This window comes from Lagopus leucura, unplaced genomic scaffold (assembly GCF_019238085.1).
Source record: "Lagopus leucura isolate 7727_CA_CO unplaced genomic scaffold, USGS_WTPT01 Super-Scaffold_100012, whole genome shotgun sequence".
Taxonomy (NCBI): Eukaryota; Metazoa; Chordata; class Aves; order Galliformes; family Phasianidae; genus Lagopus; species Lagopus leucura.
In genome coordinates this window covers 2,358,648-2,373,778 of record NW_024962267.1, presented here as the reverse complement: position 1 = coordinate 2,373,778, position 15,131 = coordinate 2,358,648, and the positions used below count along the sequence as shown (strand labels likewise).

The window sequence follows — 15,131 nt, the reverse complement described above, 5'->3', positions numbered from 1 at the left end:
GCAATAACTGTTCAAGTGATGAGTTGTTTTTTTTTTTTTTAAAGTATAATTAACTTCCAAATGACACCTTAAGGCCCAATAGGCACCAGTGTAAAAAAACAATGGCTACAAATGAAATGCAGTCAGTCTGAATGTAAACTAAAGGTATGATTTTTAGTATGTGCATAAGAAAAAAAAAAAAACTTTGAGTTCATCTATTCATATGCAAGAAATGAAGTTTGGCACCATCTGAAAATGTCCAAGTCAGAGGAAGTTTCACAGAGGATGCTTGTCCACATTACAGAATTACTATGTGCCATAGTAAAACAAAAAATATATATAGTAGTTAAAAGGCTGCAGTGGGGTTGTCTGTGAATGTTTTTGTCTTATTCTAAGTTGTCATTATTCAATTGCAAGTGCTTGTTTTGAATGTGTGATATAGAAGACTGTAGCTCAGAGCAATGCACAAAGTATTTGGGTGCACATGTGTGCATGACTGTATGTATTCAATTACCAGTACATTTAAAAGTGTTATTGCAATTACATTTTAGGCAGATAATTGTCTTGCTGTTATTTAAGAAACTGTGGTAACTTTTATGTTTGCACCATGGCTCTCAAAAAATTTAAATCAAGTGACATGCACACAATCACCTGGAATACAGTAAGTGAATTTTAAGCTTTGAAGTAAAGTTGAGGACATGAGCCCTAAATTGATTTCTACTCAGTGGCACTCATGTCAAACTGTGATACTACTTCTGATGTAGTCTTGTACTTGGAGTGCTGTACAAAGTACTTGAATATTGTTAAGTGTGGCAACAACAGTGACCTATGGGGACTCAAGTTTTGAATAAGTTCTGCGATCTGTTGGTTATGTTCAATATCCTGAAATGTCTAAACTGCTTCAACAAAAGTTGTCAACAGCTACTAAAACAATGTCACTCTTCAGTTACATCTCCTGGGCTTTTTCTTGTTGATGCTGTGTTAAACTTGAAATAGAGGTGCTTACCCCACACAGTATTTTCGTATTTCTTTTGTATGATAATTCTAGTTGATGCTGAAGTAAAATGCATATTGAAAAATGGTTTCTGTATGGAAGGAAATTCTGTATCTTTCCACTTCTGCACAGGATTTGATGCAATTTGTCTTCCTTCCTTTAGGCACAATATTTTGAGATCCGACAGAATTATTCAGGAGCTCTGGAAACGGTGAACCAGATAATTGCAAACTTTCCAAACTTCCTTCCTGCTTTCATAAAGAAAATGAAGCTACAGCTAGCCTTGCAGGACTGGGAACAGGCAGTTGAAACAGCACATAGGTTGAGTATGAACTAACACATTGCTGATGGTGCTTTTTATATGTTTAGACTGTAAGAATACTTTGGAAGAAGTTAGAGCAGTTTTAAGTTCATTAAACAAAATGAACTTCAGTAAGAGCCTAGCCTTGGAATTGTACGCAATTACATCAATATGTTTGCACCATGGCTCTCAAAAATATTAAATCAAGTGACATCACACAATCACCTGGAACCCATTCTGCAGGAAAGAGGGAGGGTCTCTGTTGAGGCAGACCTGAAGTGACAGAAGCTGTGATTTCATATGAGAAGTGTGATTTAAAGTGATGGTGTGATACAAGTTACGACAGTTGTTCATGTCAACACTCTGTAAGGTTGTCCCCCTTGCACCTTGATTTTTTTTTTTTTTAATTCTTTTTGGTATTACTGTTAAAGGTATTTTAGCTGGAAAGAAAAATTCGAAGGTGATGTTACTGAAGTGGGAGAAGTTATTTGAAAACATTTGCATTTGAAGCTTTCTTGTAGCTTCACGTATGGTAACATTACCTTACATAAGCTCAATTTAGGAACCTGAAGGTTTAATTACTTTATTGAATACTGGGGAGATTCAATCAATTGAGGAGGAGCCTTAAAGCCATATTCAAGTTCTATCATATGAACTGAATAAAACAGGGTAACAATAACCAATATATTAAAAATATTTTGTATTTACCACTGTGATAGATTTACCAAAGCTTTGAAAATGAAGAGAATATTAATTATTTTCACTGAAAATGGTTGTGAATCAAAAAATCTGGTTAGGCTTCTTTAAATGTATGTTTTGTTTGGTTTTAGGCTATTGCAGAAAGATGCTCTCAATTTAGAGGCCACAAGAATGGAGGCCTTGCATTTTCTGTGCAGGGAAGGAAATGTACGTGAGGTGAGTCTTGCTGGTTGCAGACAGCTGAGCACAACGCAACCTTTGTTAGGGGTTAGATCCCACATTCACAATAAGCTTTCTATCTTCCCCCTCATATACTGTGTCTGTATTGTGTTGAAGCCCTAGCAAGATGTACGGATCTTGCTTCATGGGACACTCCCACCAGCTCAGATTCAGCTCAAGTTATTCACTTTTTGTAGAATGTTTAGGGGATATACAATGACCTATTATATTCTCCCTTTGCTAATCAATGTATTTTTCTAGAAATTGCCGTTTTTTAGAAAAAAATCTATCTGATTTCTATCTCTGAACACCTCTGAATATAAATTTCAAAATACTGCTATGCAGTAAAATGTTTTTGGTGAAAATTTAGTGGTCCTAATCTGTTAATTCTTTCAGTGATGTCATTGATTTTTCTCTAAGGCTTCGGCAAGACTGAGCGACCTCCTTAAAGCGTTGGACAGGTTGGAGCCGAGTAACTCACAGCTCCGCTACAAAATGGCGTTAGCTTTCAGTAGAACAGTGAGTATACTTTCTTTTTCTTAAGCAACAGACAAATAACCACACATCGTTTGTTTTACTTAACAGTTGTACCAGAGAATGTGTTCTAATAAGTGCTTTCCAAAAGATTTAAATAAGTTAACTTGTATGGCCTTTGGTAACTCAATTTGTTCAAGTTTTGCATTCATTTACATTGTGATTTCAAATACTTGAGCAGTATCATTCCTGAAATGTTTTTGTTACTTACTTTTTAAATGAGAAACAGGTTTTCAATGAAAATATACTCAAATATCTCATAGAATGTTTAGTAGGACAAAGATCTGGTAAGCTTCATCATACAGCTTTGAAGTGGAAAGCTTCTTTAATCCTTATCAGGACCCTTTTAAGAAGGCATTCAAAGCAACTATCAACTGTGTGGAATTTTCTTTTATATGGTATTCTGTATTTGTTTGAGCCCTAGCACACTTTACTGTTTGAATTCTTACAGAACTACTGCATCTTACGTGAGGTTATGGGTTTTTTTCCACTGTTGCAGTAATATTAAATGTGCAAACTCTAAAATCTGAAATACCTTTATCTTTTCCTAACTGAATTTGGAGGGGAAAAAAAAAAAAGAATTCAAACTTTAAGATTGTTCTTACCTTTTAGTGTGGCCGGAACCAGCTCATCCTTCAGCATACACAAACATTAGTAGAAAGAGCATTTAATTTGGATTCTGACAATGCAGAATTTGCTACGGAGCTTGGCTACCAAATGATTTTACAAGGAAAAGTGAAAGAAGCTTTAAAATGGTATAAGACTGCTATGACACTTGATGAAACAAGTGTTTCTGCCCTAACTGGTAAGGTCTTAAACTTGTTTTTTATTTTATTTTATGGCACTTCAGATGGGTGATGCTTTGTTTATGAAATTTTCCTACTTCTGCTAATATGAATAACAGGAACTATCACTGAATAGCATATTGTTCTTGTTTTGTGAAATTATTTTGCTAGGTATTTGTTAGATCTGCAGCATTTGTACAGTGTTTATTCTTAGGAAGTTATATCTTCACGTATTCTGATGGTTTCGATTTGTTTTCTTCTCCAGTGCATGCCTAAAATTATATGATATCTTCATTTAACACTTTTTTTTTTTTTTTTTTTAGTACATGAGGCATTGCCTTAGGTTTCTCTATCTGGAGTTACTTGAGAGAGGGGAAGAAGCTTTTAAAATTTCATTAGTGTCACTGAAGACTAACTTTACTAGGGCTGTTTTTCCTTTCCTTCCAATTTTTGGCTCTGTTGTTTTGTGACATTACTATTTTGTGCAGTATTATGTTCTTGGCTTTCAGCAGGATAGTCCATTTAAAATGCAGACATGAGGTAACTTATTTTTTCTTGTTACTTTGACTAGTGTAATGCATATGGTGTACTCATTCCTTTTATTTTAATCACGATGCAGATCTGTACAGCAGATTTACAGAAGCACATAACTGCAAAATACGTGGTGCTGCAGTGTTGTCGCTCCTTAAAGAGTATTAGATCTTACCATAAGACAGGGATTAGCAACACTGGGCAGTAGTTCTTCATACAGGAGAAGAATGAAAATATTTGTTTCCCTTCTTTTCCCCACGTACTCCTGATTCAGGAGGAAAAAAGCCCACCAAAGCATTAGCTGTCCACTGCTAGCCTCTTGTTGGAATGGTTCTGTGTGGCTGTGCGTGTCTGTTAGTGAAACAAGCACAAATGAAGGGAGGGAGCAAATCATTGATTACTGTTTATTTGACCATGGAAAAAGGCTGTTGCTTTATCAGATGTGTTGGTCTGAGTTTCAGCTGCTGTAAATACTCACACAGTTACTTTCTTATCCTTGAAAACCATCAATTACTGTACTTGTCTGTGGTAACTCAGATTTACCGTCACACATCAGTGCCTTTGTTTAAACTAGAGCCTGATTTTTTTAGTTTGATGCATTCTTCTGGGTGTGCACAGACCTGGCTGAAGCAAAGTTATCTGGAGGAGATTATGAGGTAAAGAAAGACATTTTTTGTCTACCACGGACTACCCTGCCGTTCTTTCTGTGACTCATGTATGCAGATGAAGCATTAGGTTTCCTCAGACCTCTCCGTGCCGGGGCTGCATCCAAAACACACTTTTTTTTTTTTTTTAACATGCATCACCACTGAAGTTATATTTTAATTGCACTTTTCTGTCATCTGAATGTCTGTTTTTTTTATTTTATGCCCTTGGGAGCAGACATTATCATTTCAATAAATTCGAAAAGTTAACAAACGTTTGCCAAAGCTGGAAAGCTCTTATGCACTGCGGAAATAATAAAGGATAGGCGGTAGAACAAGCTGTCCACAGTGAAGACTGAAGTGCATGCTTTTCAGCCTAATTTAGACATGTATGAAACATAATCAGGCAAGGCTTCTGATAATTACTGCAGCTTAAGGATTGGAAGATCTTTGGGAGGAAAAGAAATACCTATTTTTGGTAAAGTGAAGATCTCAAGGAAATGAAGAATAAATATGGCGTGTGTACTTCAGTCTTTGCATTTTCATCTGTAGCACTGCTTTCTACTCTGAAAATTCAAACAGTATAAAAAAAATCTGGTTTGGGTGTGGTCTGGGGTGTTCTTTTGTTACCTTGATTGTTGGATTTGGAAGTGAAGATTTATGGTGCTTGATTGGTGTTAGTCTAGAACCAGCTGAAGATGTACTGTGCTCAGCTTGTAGTATTAGGATTTGAATATTTTCACAAAGTGACTTTTTGACATGGCTTATATTAGTTATGTGTCTTCAGGTATTTCTAAGTATGTGAGATCAGCATTACTGTAGATCTTGGTGTATTCTTCTTCTCGTATCTCCATTTTATGAAGATGCTGAAGAGAAGAATTCTAGGAAACAATGCATATGTTTGACTAAGAAGACAAATCTGAAATAAAATCTTTTGTTACAGGAATTATTCGTTGTCAGCTAATACAAGGGCAGCTAGAAGATGCAGAACAGCAATTGGAGTTTCTTAATGAAATCCAACAGTCCATTGGAAAATCTGGGGTAGGAGGCATCTTTGTATGCTGAAATACTTTGGTTGCTATCTAAGTAGTGGTCTGCTAGCTGCTTCCACATTTCAGTCACTCAAGTGGAACATTCTAAATTTCAGTTTTCATTCCCTATTGATGTAAGTTAATAACTTAACAACACAGTACTGTGTGGTTACTAAGCACTGTCTCTGAAAATAAGTTTGAAATGTTAGAAATGGAAGGGTATTAATTTTTGCAGGATTTTTTGGTCAGAAAAACTTAGAGCTGCTTGTACAAATTAAGTGAATGCACTAATGAAGGAATGGGATGATCACTGGTGTCACTTGCAGTAACATACTTAAGGTGTTACAGTATCTCTACACAAAAAAAGAAATGGCTAACACTAGTGATTATGTAATTTTGTATAAATAATAGGTGGATGTATCTGGAATATTTAGAATGTTCTGTTTTTCTTTCCTGTAGGAATTATCTTTCTTGCATGCGGTCCTTGCTATGAAAAAGCAGAAGAGACAAGAAGAAGTGATTGCCTTGCTGAATGATGTTCTAGATACCCACTTCTCATCTTTGCATGGTTTTCCTCTTGGTGTGGAGTATTTTGAAAAACTAAATCCTGATTTCTTGCTAGAAATTATTAGGGAATATCTTAATTTTTGCCCGGCACAGGTGAGCAGCTGTATATTGCACCTCTTTGAAAACAAAACATTGTGGAATTTTTTCTTGAGATTGGGCTATCATGAAGCAAAGCTTAGAAAACTTTTCCCCTTGAAATGTAAATTTCTATGAGGTTAAATTGCTTTTTAAGATATTATATTATAATCAAAATAACTGTGTAAATACTTTTTTTGCGAAGTCAGCAGGTACTGTAATATCTGATATTACAGATATTACTTATGATATTAGTTTCATGGCTTGCATCTGTATTTGTACAGAATTTATTTTTTTTTTTTTTTAGAATTTCTTGTGATCAAGTAACTAAGAATACGGTCTTAATGACAAAGTTATTCACACTGTAATTATTCTGGTGCTGAAATATTTTTGTCACTTCAGGATATCTTTTCCTTTTAAGCTTGTGTTGGTAAAAATCAGTGGACTACTACTTGATTGATATATTACTAATTTTTAATTTTAGATGGCTAACTTGTTGTGACTGAACTTGTTCTGGTTTTGGAGCAAAGACATGTAGGACTTAATACGTTCAGTGGGGACCTGACATCTCTAGAGTTGAAGAAACACTTTTAAAGTACCTCTAAAGAGTGTCTTTTTTTAAAGAGATTATCCCTCTGAAATAGCGAGGAGTGATCTTTGTTTCTAGCAGATTCCTAGTCAAATTGTAGAACCTTTCCATAAATATTCATGTAAAGCTATAAAATCCAACCAGCAAAAACAGTGAGTGTTCCATTGTTATAATTTATCCCACTGTCTTTGAGATGATATGGCTTGATAGTCTGGAAAAATATAACTACTGCATGTGACTTTGTGCACAGATGGAGATAAAAAGTGTCATTCTATGAAATAGTGTCTGAAGGTTTCCTTTGGATACTTAATGACAATGATGGTTCTGTAATTTGGAATGGAAACTGAACTGTTGTCTTAACAACTGTCTGTAGAAGAATGGGAAAAATGGCACCTTTCCTGAAGTTTCGTTATACCTTTATTACAAAGAAGAGATTGTAGCTTCAAGGGCACGTGTCCTGAGGGGATGTTAAGGTGTTAGGATGAGCAGAGGCATCTTTATGTTGTCTTTTGCTCGTTATACAATGTAACTGTTTCATTGGCTACAAACTGTTTATAACAAAGAACAACTAACATGATGCAGAATAGCAGTTGATGTGAAAGATTAAATGGAAGTGGTTATTTTCAGGCTGCTGCTTTCAATTTGGTAATAGGAGAGGGTAAGCTCTGTAGCATGGAAAGAGCATAGGGGAGACAGGACAAGGAACTTTTCTTCCCATCTCTCTGATGGATCGTTCCAGCTTTGACGCTCCTGAAATTCGGTTCATATTACCATTTTGTTTGATCAGTTGGCACGGTAATTCTGAACTTGCTGCCAAATGTTTATGGACAACTCTTTAGTTACGTCAGGTCTGGGTCTGTTTTTCCTGGAATTCATGATGCAGTTTTGTGTTCTTGCTGATATCAACAAGTAGTACTTGAAATGTAAAATGTACTCTTATATTTCTTTCCTGCAACAACTTTTGTCTCTTCAGCTTTACTATTGTCATTAGAGTTTAAAGTGAAACTCAGACTTGAAATGGGATTCAAGCCCAAAGCCTACTAACAGACATGTTACTTCTGGGTTTTGTTTGTTTGTTTTGTTAGGTTTAGTTCTGTTGTTTTTTGGATTTGTTAATTTTGTTTTGGTTTATTCCTAGCCTGCAAGTCCTGGGCAGTCTCCTTCACCGCTTCTCAAGCACTGTGCTTCTGTTCTTGAAACTGTGGTAAAAACTGTGCCAGGTCTTCAACAAGCTGTTTTTTTAATTGCAAAGGTGAAATATTTATCAGGTAATACTTGTATGAATGGTTAGCTATCTACCTCTCTAGTTTCTCTGATTTTGCTCTTCAGCTGTGAAGTATTTCTTGTCCACTGTGTTACTCCACTTCATAGCTAAGTGAAGAATACCTGCGCTACTTCTGTGACTTGCGTGAACATATTTTAGTTCTATGACCACATTAATGTGATATTTCATCTATTGCTTTCCGAAAGAGGCCAGTTATTAAATGATTTGAAGATGGGACAATGGGAAAAAATCTTAACTTTAACCTAGTTTTGATTTTTTTGTTCAGAGCTGCAATAAATAAATGAAAAAATAGTAGTCCTTCATGCATGACTTTGTTCGTGTAATGCTAATAGTTATTAAAAACTAAATAAAATAATCAAATTAGTAAATAATGAATTAATGTTCTGTTTAACCTGTGTTTCTTATCAGCTACTTTTTCACTTCCTCTTTTTTGACTTCCTAGGGGATATTGAGGCAGCCCAGACTAATCTTCGTTACTGTCTGGAAAGGGATCCTTCTTATGCAGATGCACACTTACTGATGGCCCAGGTCTATTTGGCTCAGAACAACACTAAACTCTGTTCTCAATCCCTGGAACTCTGCCTGAGCTACAATTTTGAGGTGAGTTGGACAAAAGAAGCAAATTACTTTATTCAGTTAATCATCCAAGGTTTCTTGTATGTTTTTTAATATAGTGGTCTTTAAAATGAGATTTTTGACTCTTTCATTACAAGCTCTATATCTAAATACTAATGTGAATGTGGTATCTGAATATTTATCAAATAAATAACTAGTTTCTTTTAACTAGTAAGGTTCAAGGGACAGAACTAATCCATTATTGCAAATACTGAAATTGTGTTAAAATACAAGAGAAGGGATGGCTTTTCCTCCAGTTCTTACGTCACTACTAAAACCAACTAAAACAAAGTTGTATGAATGGAGTTGCTGGTTGCAGACAAAGTTTGCAGTTGACTTTAAAGGCCAATATAGAAGAACTTGAAAAGGATCCAGCGTCTTTGTACTTCTTACACAGATGCACAAAATTACTAATGAAGGTAACAAAGATGAATGAGGAGTTCAGAAAAGGAAATTCATGTTTTAGCATCATAAATGTTATGAGTTTGAGGATATGCTATGCTGACTTGATTTATTTGTTTACAGCAGAGGAATTTTCTGATTAATACTGGTGAGGGTGCATGGTACAGCATTCCTTAGGTCTGAGTTGGGCTAAGTCTCTTGGCAGTGCATGGCTGAATAGTGGGACAATTTAACTTCCTTGCAAGTGTTCTCTCATTTTAGTTCCTTATTCCAAATGATGCAAAAAAGCATAAGGTTAACAAACTATTCAGGAGATACCAAGGTGCTTGCAACTTTATGCATAACCGTGTTTCCCTTATTTAGATCTTTTCCCGTTAGGTCTGTTCTGAGATGTTTGAGGAAATGGCAGACAGGACTTAAGCTACAAAATAATTCAGTACCATTTTTAATTGGTAGCCTAATGAAACAAATCTACTTAAATTGAAAGATGCAAAAAATCCATTAAAATTCAGTCTAGTTCAAAATCTGTCTCAAAGTTTGGTATAATAAAATAAGTTACTGATTATAAAACAAAAGCTAATTGCTATTTTGCAGACTCCCTGAAAACTAATATTTACATTATTGCAACTTGAATCAACCGTATTTAGAGGTAAACAGGAACTGAGCTCAGTGCTGGGGAAAAAAAAATCTTTCAGGGAGATGGAATACTATGCAATCTGGAAATTTCTACTTTCTTTGTACATACATGTAATATATTTTACATGTATATGTATGTATATACGTATATAAATATTTTTTTTTCCTTTAGGTGAGAGAGCATCCAGTTTATCACTTAATTAAGGCTCAAACCCAGAAGAAGATGGGTGAATTATCAGAAGCTATCAAGACCTTACAGATGGCGAGGAATTTGCCTGGAATGAGAAAACATGCAGCTTCCTCAAAGACGAAAGGAAAAAGAATTGAAGTTGATACGAGTGACCGTGTGGCTGTCTTTCTAGAACTTGTAGAGGCTCATTGTTTGAATGGAGAACCGGTAAGATCACAAACATACCCCGAAACAATTTCTTCTATCTGTTAACAGAATTGTCTAATCCTCATTAGCTTAGAATATAAAGCCATCAGTTTTTCTGCCAACAAGATATGTGATGTTTTGAAGATGTGATGTCTGACTTGACATCTGATATGTGAATCTTTACAAGAAAAGATATGTATTTGCATGTGCTCAACTGACTCAGAATTTTCATGCAAAACTTCAATTTTTGTGGAGCACATACTGTCTCAGGCATATAAATTAATATTTTGTTGTAAGAATGCTACTAAAAATATTTTTGGATTGTGTCCATACTTTTGTGTGTTAGTATGCTTACTTTCAACTGAATCTTAATGTGTCTTAAGGCATATGCAGCGTCCAAGGATATAATGTACACACAACACAGTAGTTGGATGGTCAGAGGTCATCCTTTTCTAAATAGAACTAGTTAGAGCATGGTGTTGTGCAGTTGATTTTTGATCAATTTCTTGTATACGTGCAATGTAAGTGAAGAGGAAAATAACATTTTAAATGCTTCAGCAAAAGAAATACTGTGGTTTGGTTTTGCTGCTTTTTTTTGTTTTACTTTATTTTTGTATAATGGTCTCAGATTTGCTTATGATGACTTCATTTTTGTCTGCTCAACAGCAAATCTGTTAATTCTGTTGGTTTTATCTGCAGCATGAGGCTGCTGTAGTACTGCAAGATGCCATTGATGAATTTTCTGGAACTCCTGAGGAATTAAGGGTCATGATTGCAAATGCAGATCTAGCAATTGCTCAAGGAGATGTTGAACAAGCCTTGACTGTGCTCCGAAATATTACACCTGAACAGCCTTACTTTGTACAAGCTAAGCTGAAGATGGCAGACATCTATCTTCAGTGCAGGAGAGATAAGAAGTTGTATGCTGCCTGCTACAGGTATAAATTTGTGATGTGTATGTGTACTATTTCCCAAGATGTTAAATGGTAGCATCTTGAGCTTCATTTTTCTTTTTGCTAAAACAAATCAGAAAATTTAGTGATGTAACGAACTCAAGCATTCTAACATTTAAAACTGTACCAGGAATTCTTATTTTGGAAAGATTTCAGATTTTTTATTTTAAGAAATAATAATGAACATCGCTAGAGGATAATGTTATCACACCCTACTTGTTTAGATACCAATATTGACATGTTAAATACTGAACGCAGTTCTGTCCTCTGCTTCCAGAGACCTAGTAGAAAAACTGCCAAGTGCTCATACGTTTCTTCTTCTTGGTGATGCATATATGAATATTCAAGAGGTAAGTGCTCGCTAGAAATGAGTAAGTGACTAAGTCATCCTTTGCTTTGGCAAGTTGAGAGAAGGTAGCATGATGACTCTTAATAATAGGTAGTTTGGAAATAAGCTCTTATGGCTGTTAAAAATGAAATAACCAACTATGAATGTAGCTGTTCTAAATTCAGATTAAAAGCTATTTGAAAGTGCCTGCTCATAATTCTGGGAGAGAAATTGAAGGAGAGCATTTTTTCTTGAAGGACATTAAGACAAAAAACTTGAAACGAAAGAAGTTAGAGATGTTTTGGAGTCGTTTTTAAACTTAGAATAATTACAATTGTGTTCCTCTACTGAAAGTTTTGTTTAAAAATCAGAAACTATTGGATTTCAATGTATACTCCAGAAAGTTTTTGTTACTTGATGGGCTGGAAATCTTGCCCAGTGTTTGTAGAAGATGCACTGTATTGGGTGAATGTAGAAATTTGAAATATACACACTTAAATTCGTATTTTTGGGAGAGTTGATTGGATTAGAGTATGCAACTAATCAGATAAATATTTTGGGGAACTGTAGGTGATAAACAGTTGTCTTCTCCTTAATGAAGAAGTACAAAGCAAAATAAAATTTCCTTGTCTGCTCTTACAGAACTGGAGGAAAGAAACTGATTATTTTCCATGACACTGATTTCACATGTAGTTTATATTAACTAGTGAAATGTGCAGTGGTAGAGAAATTTCAGAGGGAAAGTAATCTGAAGAGAAATCAAACTCCTTTGTTCGCCAAGTTCTTTCTGTATTTTGTTTTAACATGAAAATATGTATTTAAATGGGCTGCACACTTTCAGAACGGTCATTTTTTCTCTCAGAAGTCCCGTATTTTGTGAACCAGTAGTACTGGCACTTGCTCTTCAAAGTACTACCAGATTTTTAGTTTTCACACACGTTTGTTGTCTTAGTCCTTGACTTCTGTGTTTTTATCTTCACTGTTGAAGCCTGATGAAGCCATAGAAGTCTACGAGCAGGCTTTGAAGAAAAATCCAAAAGATCCAGCTTTAGCAAGTAAAATTGGAAAAGCCTTAATCAAAACACATAACTATTCAAAGGTATTCCATAAGTTCTTGTTTGGTTTTGTACGTTGAGTAAGAAGTGTTTAATTTTATAGCAGTAAAAAGACCTGAAAGTAAATTTACTATGTAATATGCAACTGGCCAAAGTGATAGCTGCATATTGGTGGATATAAACCTGATGAATTGTAGTTCTGGTGACTTAGAATTGGTATGTATTTGGACCTATACTGAAAAAAATAGTTAAGTACTTATCCATTAACATAGTTGTGATACCTCTCATATCCTTAGCACTGTATAGGACAATGCTAGTGAAGGCTTTAGCTTCTTAATATCGGAGAAAAATAAGAAAATATTTGGGGAAAACTTGTGAAGTCTTACATATTTTTAAACTTCTCAGGATGTCTTACCGTGTTTTTCAGATAGACTTTAGGGAAATTGTTTCTCCTTTTGTATAGTAATACAGAAATTTATAATTCTGATCCAACTGTTTTTTAAAGATTTAAAACTGATTTTAAAGCTGAATTACACAGCTTTAGCAGTTAATGAAAATGCGGTTTAATTGACAGTGAATCAGCTGTAGATAATAGGTGTTAATATGCATAATCACCAAAATGTGGCACTAATTATTCTGTTTCTTTAATTTGGTTCTAAATCTTGGGAAGTCCAAAACTGCAATTAAATGACATCCTATTAATACAGTGATTACTAGAAAATTACTTGGTTACATAAGGAAGGAGAGAAAGCTCTAAGCAGGATGCCATTAAAAATAGAAGTAGTAAAATTGTCTTCTGAGTTTTCTTTAATAACCAGATTTTTGTGTTTCTTTTAGGCAATCAGTTACTATGAGGCTGCCCTGAAAAGTGGTCAGCAGAATTTTCTTTGCTATGACTTGGCTGAACTTTTAATGAAACTAAAGCAGTACGCAAAGGCAGAAGTAGTACTTCAGCAAGCTTTAGATCACGAGTATGGTATGACTGTCATTAATTTACAGCATAATATGTAATTACTACTATTACTTGTGTGTGGCTGTAGACAATAATCAAAGTCCAGATCAGCATTTATTTTTTTTAACTATATGACACAGGGAACTACAAAGCGATAGATGAAAAATACTCAAAAATAAACTTCATTTTTACTAAAATGCTTGCCAGGACTTTTAAACATCACATCATGTAAATGCAAGTTCAGGTCTCTATATAGGCAAGTTTTTTTGCTCTTCTTTGCTAGCAGAAGTTCTGATCTGAATTGATCACATATAGATGAGTCATTGCTGCTCTTAAGCGAATAGTTCTTTAAGTGCAAGATGCTGCCAGGTATCCTTCATTGCAAAGAAACGAAAGTTGAGTTGCAGATTTCCTGCTATGCGTTAGGAATGTGTACTCACATAAAAAGTTAACTTTTTTTTTTCAGTATGTGCAGAGAAATGCTGATCTTCTATTTAACTTTATTCTCTTATTAATAATAATTAAAAAAACAAACAAACATTGGTTTCTCATTTTGTTCTTGACATTTAAAGATCCAGCTAACTTGATAATCTTGCTCAAGAGAGCTTAATCTTTTAGTGTAGAAAGATTAAATTAGCATTAAATAGAGTTTGCTCCATACATGTTAAAATCTTTTCTTCGATCTTACAGTGAACCAACAACTGTAGGTTTTTTTAATACCTTTGATATAAATGCTCCACAAGAAAAAAAAAAAGTATTTAATCAGCTAATTAATTATTTTTCCATTGGGCAAAATATTGAATAGTTCAGTATCTATGTTTAGAAATGCTAAAATAAAAAATCTGAAGATGTCAAAGAGAAATGAAATGTAGGGAGTGTTATGGAGGGAACAATCTTATGTGAGGACTAGAACAAGTTGCAAACTGACTTATCAGTCTATCGAACTGACTTATCTAGTCTATCACAATGACAGCACTTTGAAGACAATTTACTTATATAGTTCAATACATTTATATTAAAAAAAAAAAAAGTTTTATGGTATGTAACTGTGCCCAAGACACCACTTTCACAAGAGATTAAAATTAATACAAACAGGAGAGCTTGTAATATGTAAATACTGTCTTATGCATAAGTATTTTTAACCATTACTCAGAATTAGCTTGCTGCTTTTCCAGCAGATACTAAAGCATTTAGTTAAAATAACAACTTGTATTCATGTCTGTCTTACTCAGTCTAGCAAAAGAAAGCTACTTTGAGGTCTGAGTGGAAATTTCACAAAGTAATCCTGTGCTTTTTTTGGTATGCTGACACTGAATCAATTTGGGTATTTTTCATTGCCTTCAAGGATTTCTGTAACAAATACAAAGAATGACTGTTTTAGGTGTCTTACTTAAGTTACTCATATTTCTGAAAATGCAAATGAACAGGCAGGTAGTTTGTATTCTTTTCACATCTTTGCCTTCAATCTCACTCTGTATATTATGATGATTACTCCTTCCATTGCCTGCTAACTGCACACAGAGTCAAATTTCATTCCCAAATAAATAGAATCAAGCTGTGAACTTCTCACCTAAGCTGTTG

The 15,131-nt window shown here is 34.6% G+C and overlaps 1 protein-coding gene across 1 annotated transcript in view; it reads left to right on the top strand.

The window, feature by feature from the left end:
* TTC21B (tetratricopeptide repeat domain 21B) overlaps window positions 1–15,131 on the top strand; it is a 31,705-nt gene that overhangs the window by 3,152 nt on the left and 13,422 nt on the right. The window contains exons 6-18 of the mRNA XM_042874782.1: window positions 1,137–1,294; window positions 2,105–2,189; window positions 2,613–2,711; window positions 3,339–3,531; window positions 5,630–5,727; window positions 6,177–6,377; window positions 8,087–8,216; window positions 8,676–8,833; window positions 10,059–10,283; window positions 10,962–11,200; window positions 11,493–11,565; window positions 12,532–12,642; window positions 13,436–13,574. Of these exons, the coding sequence (XP_042730716.1) occupies window positions 1,137–1,294; window positions 2,105–2,189; window positions 2,613–2,711; window positions 3,339–3,531; window positions 5,630–5,727; window positions 6,177–6,377; window positions 8,087–8,216; window positions 8,676–8,833; window positions 10,059–10,283; window positions 10,962–11,200; window positions 11,493–11,565; window positions 12,532–12,642; window positions 13,436–13,574 (1,909 nt within the window). The remainder of the gene's footprint in view (window positions 1–1,136; window positions 1,295–2,104; window positions 2,190–2,612; window positions 2,712–3,338; window positions 3,532–5,629; window positions 5,728–6,176; window positions 6,378–8,086; window positions 8,217–8,675; window positions 8,834–10,058; window positions 10,284–10,961; window positions 11,201–11,492; window positions 11,566–12,531; window positions 12,643–13,435; window positions 13,575–15,131) is intronic.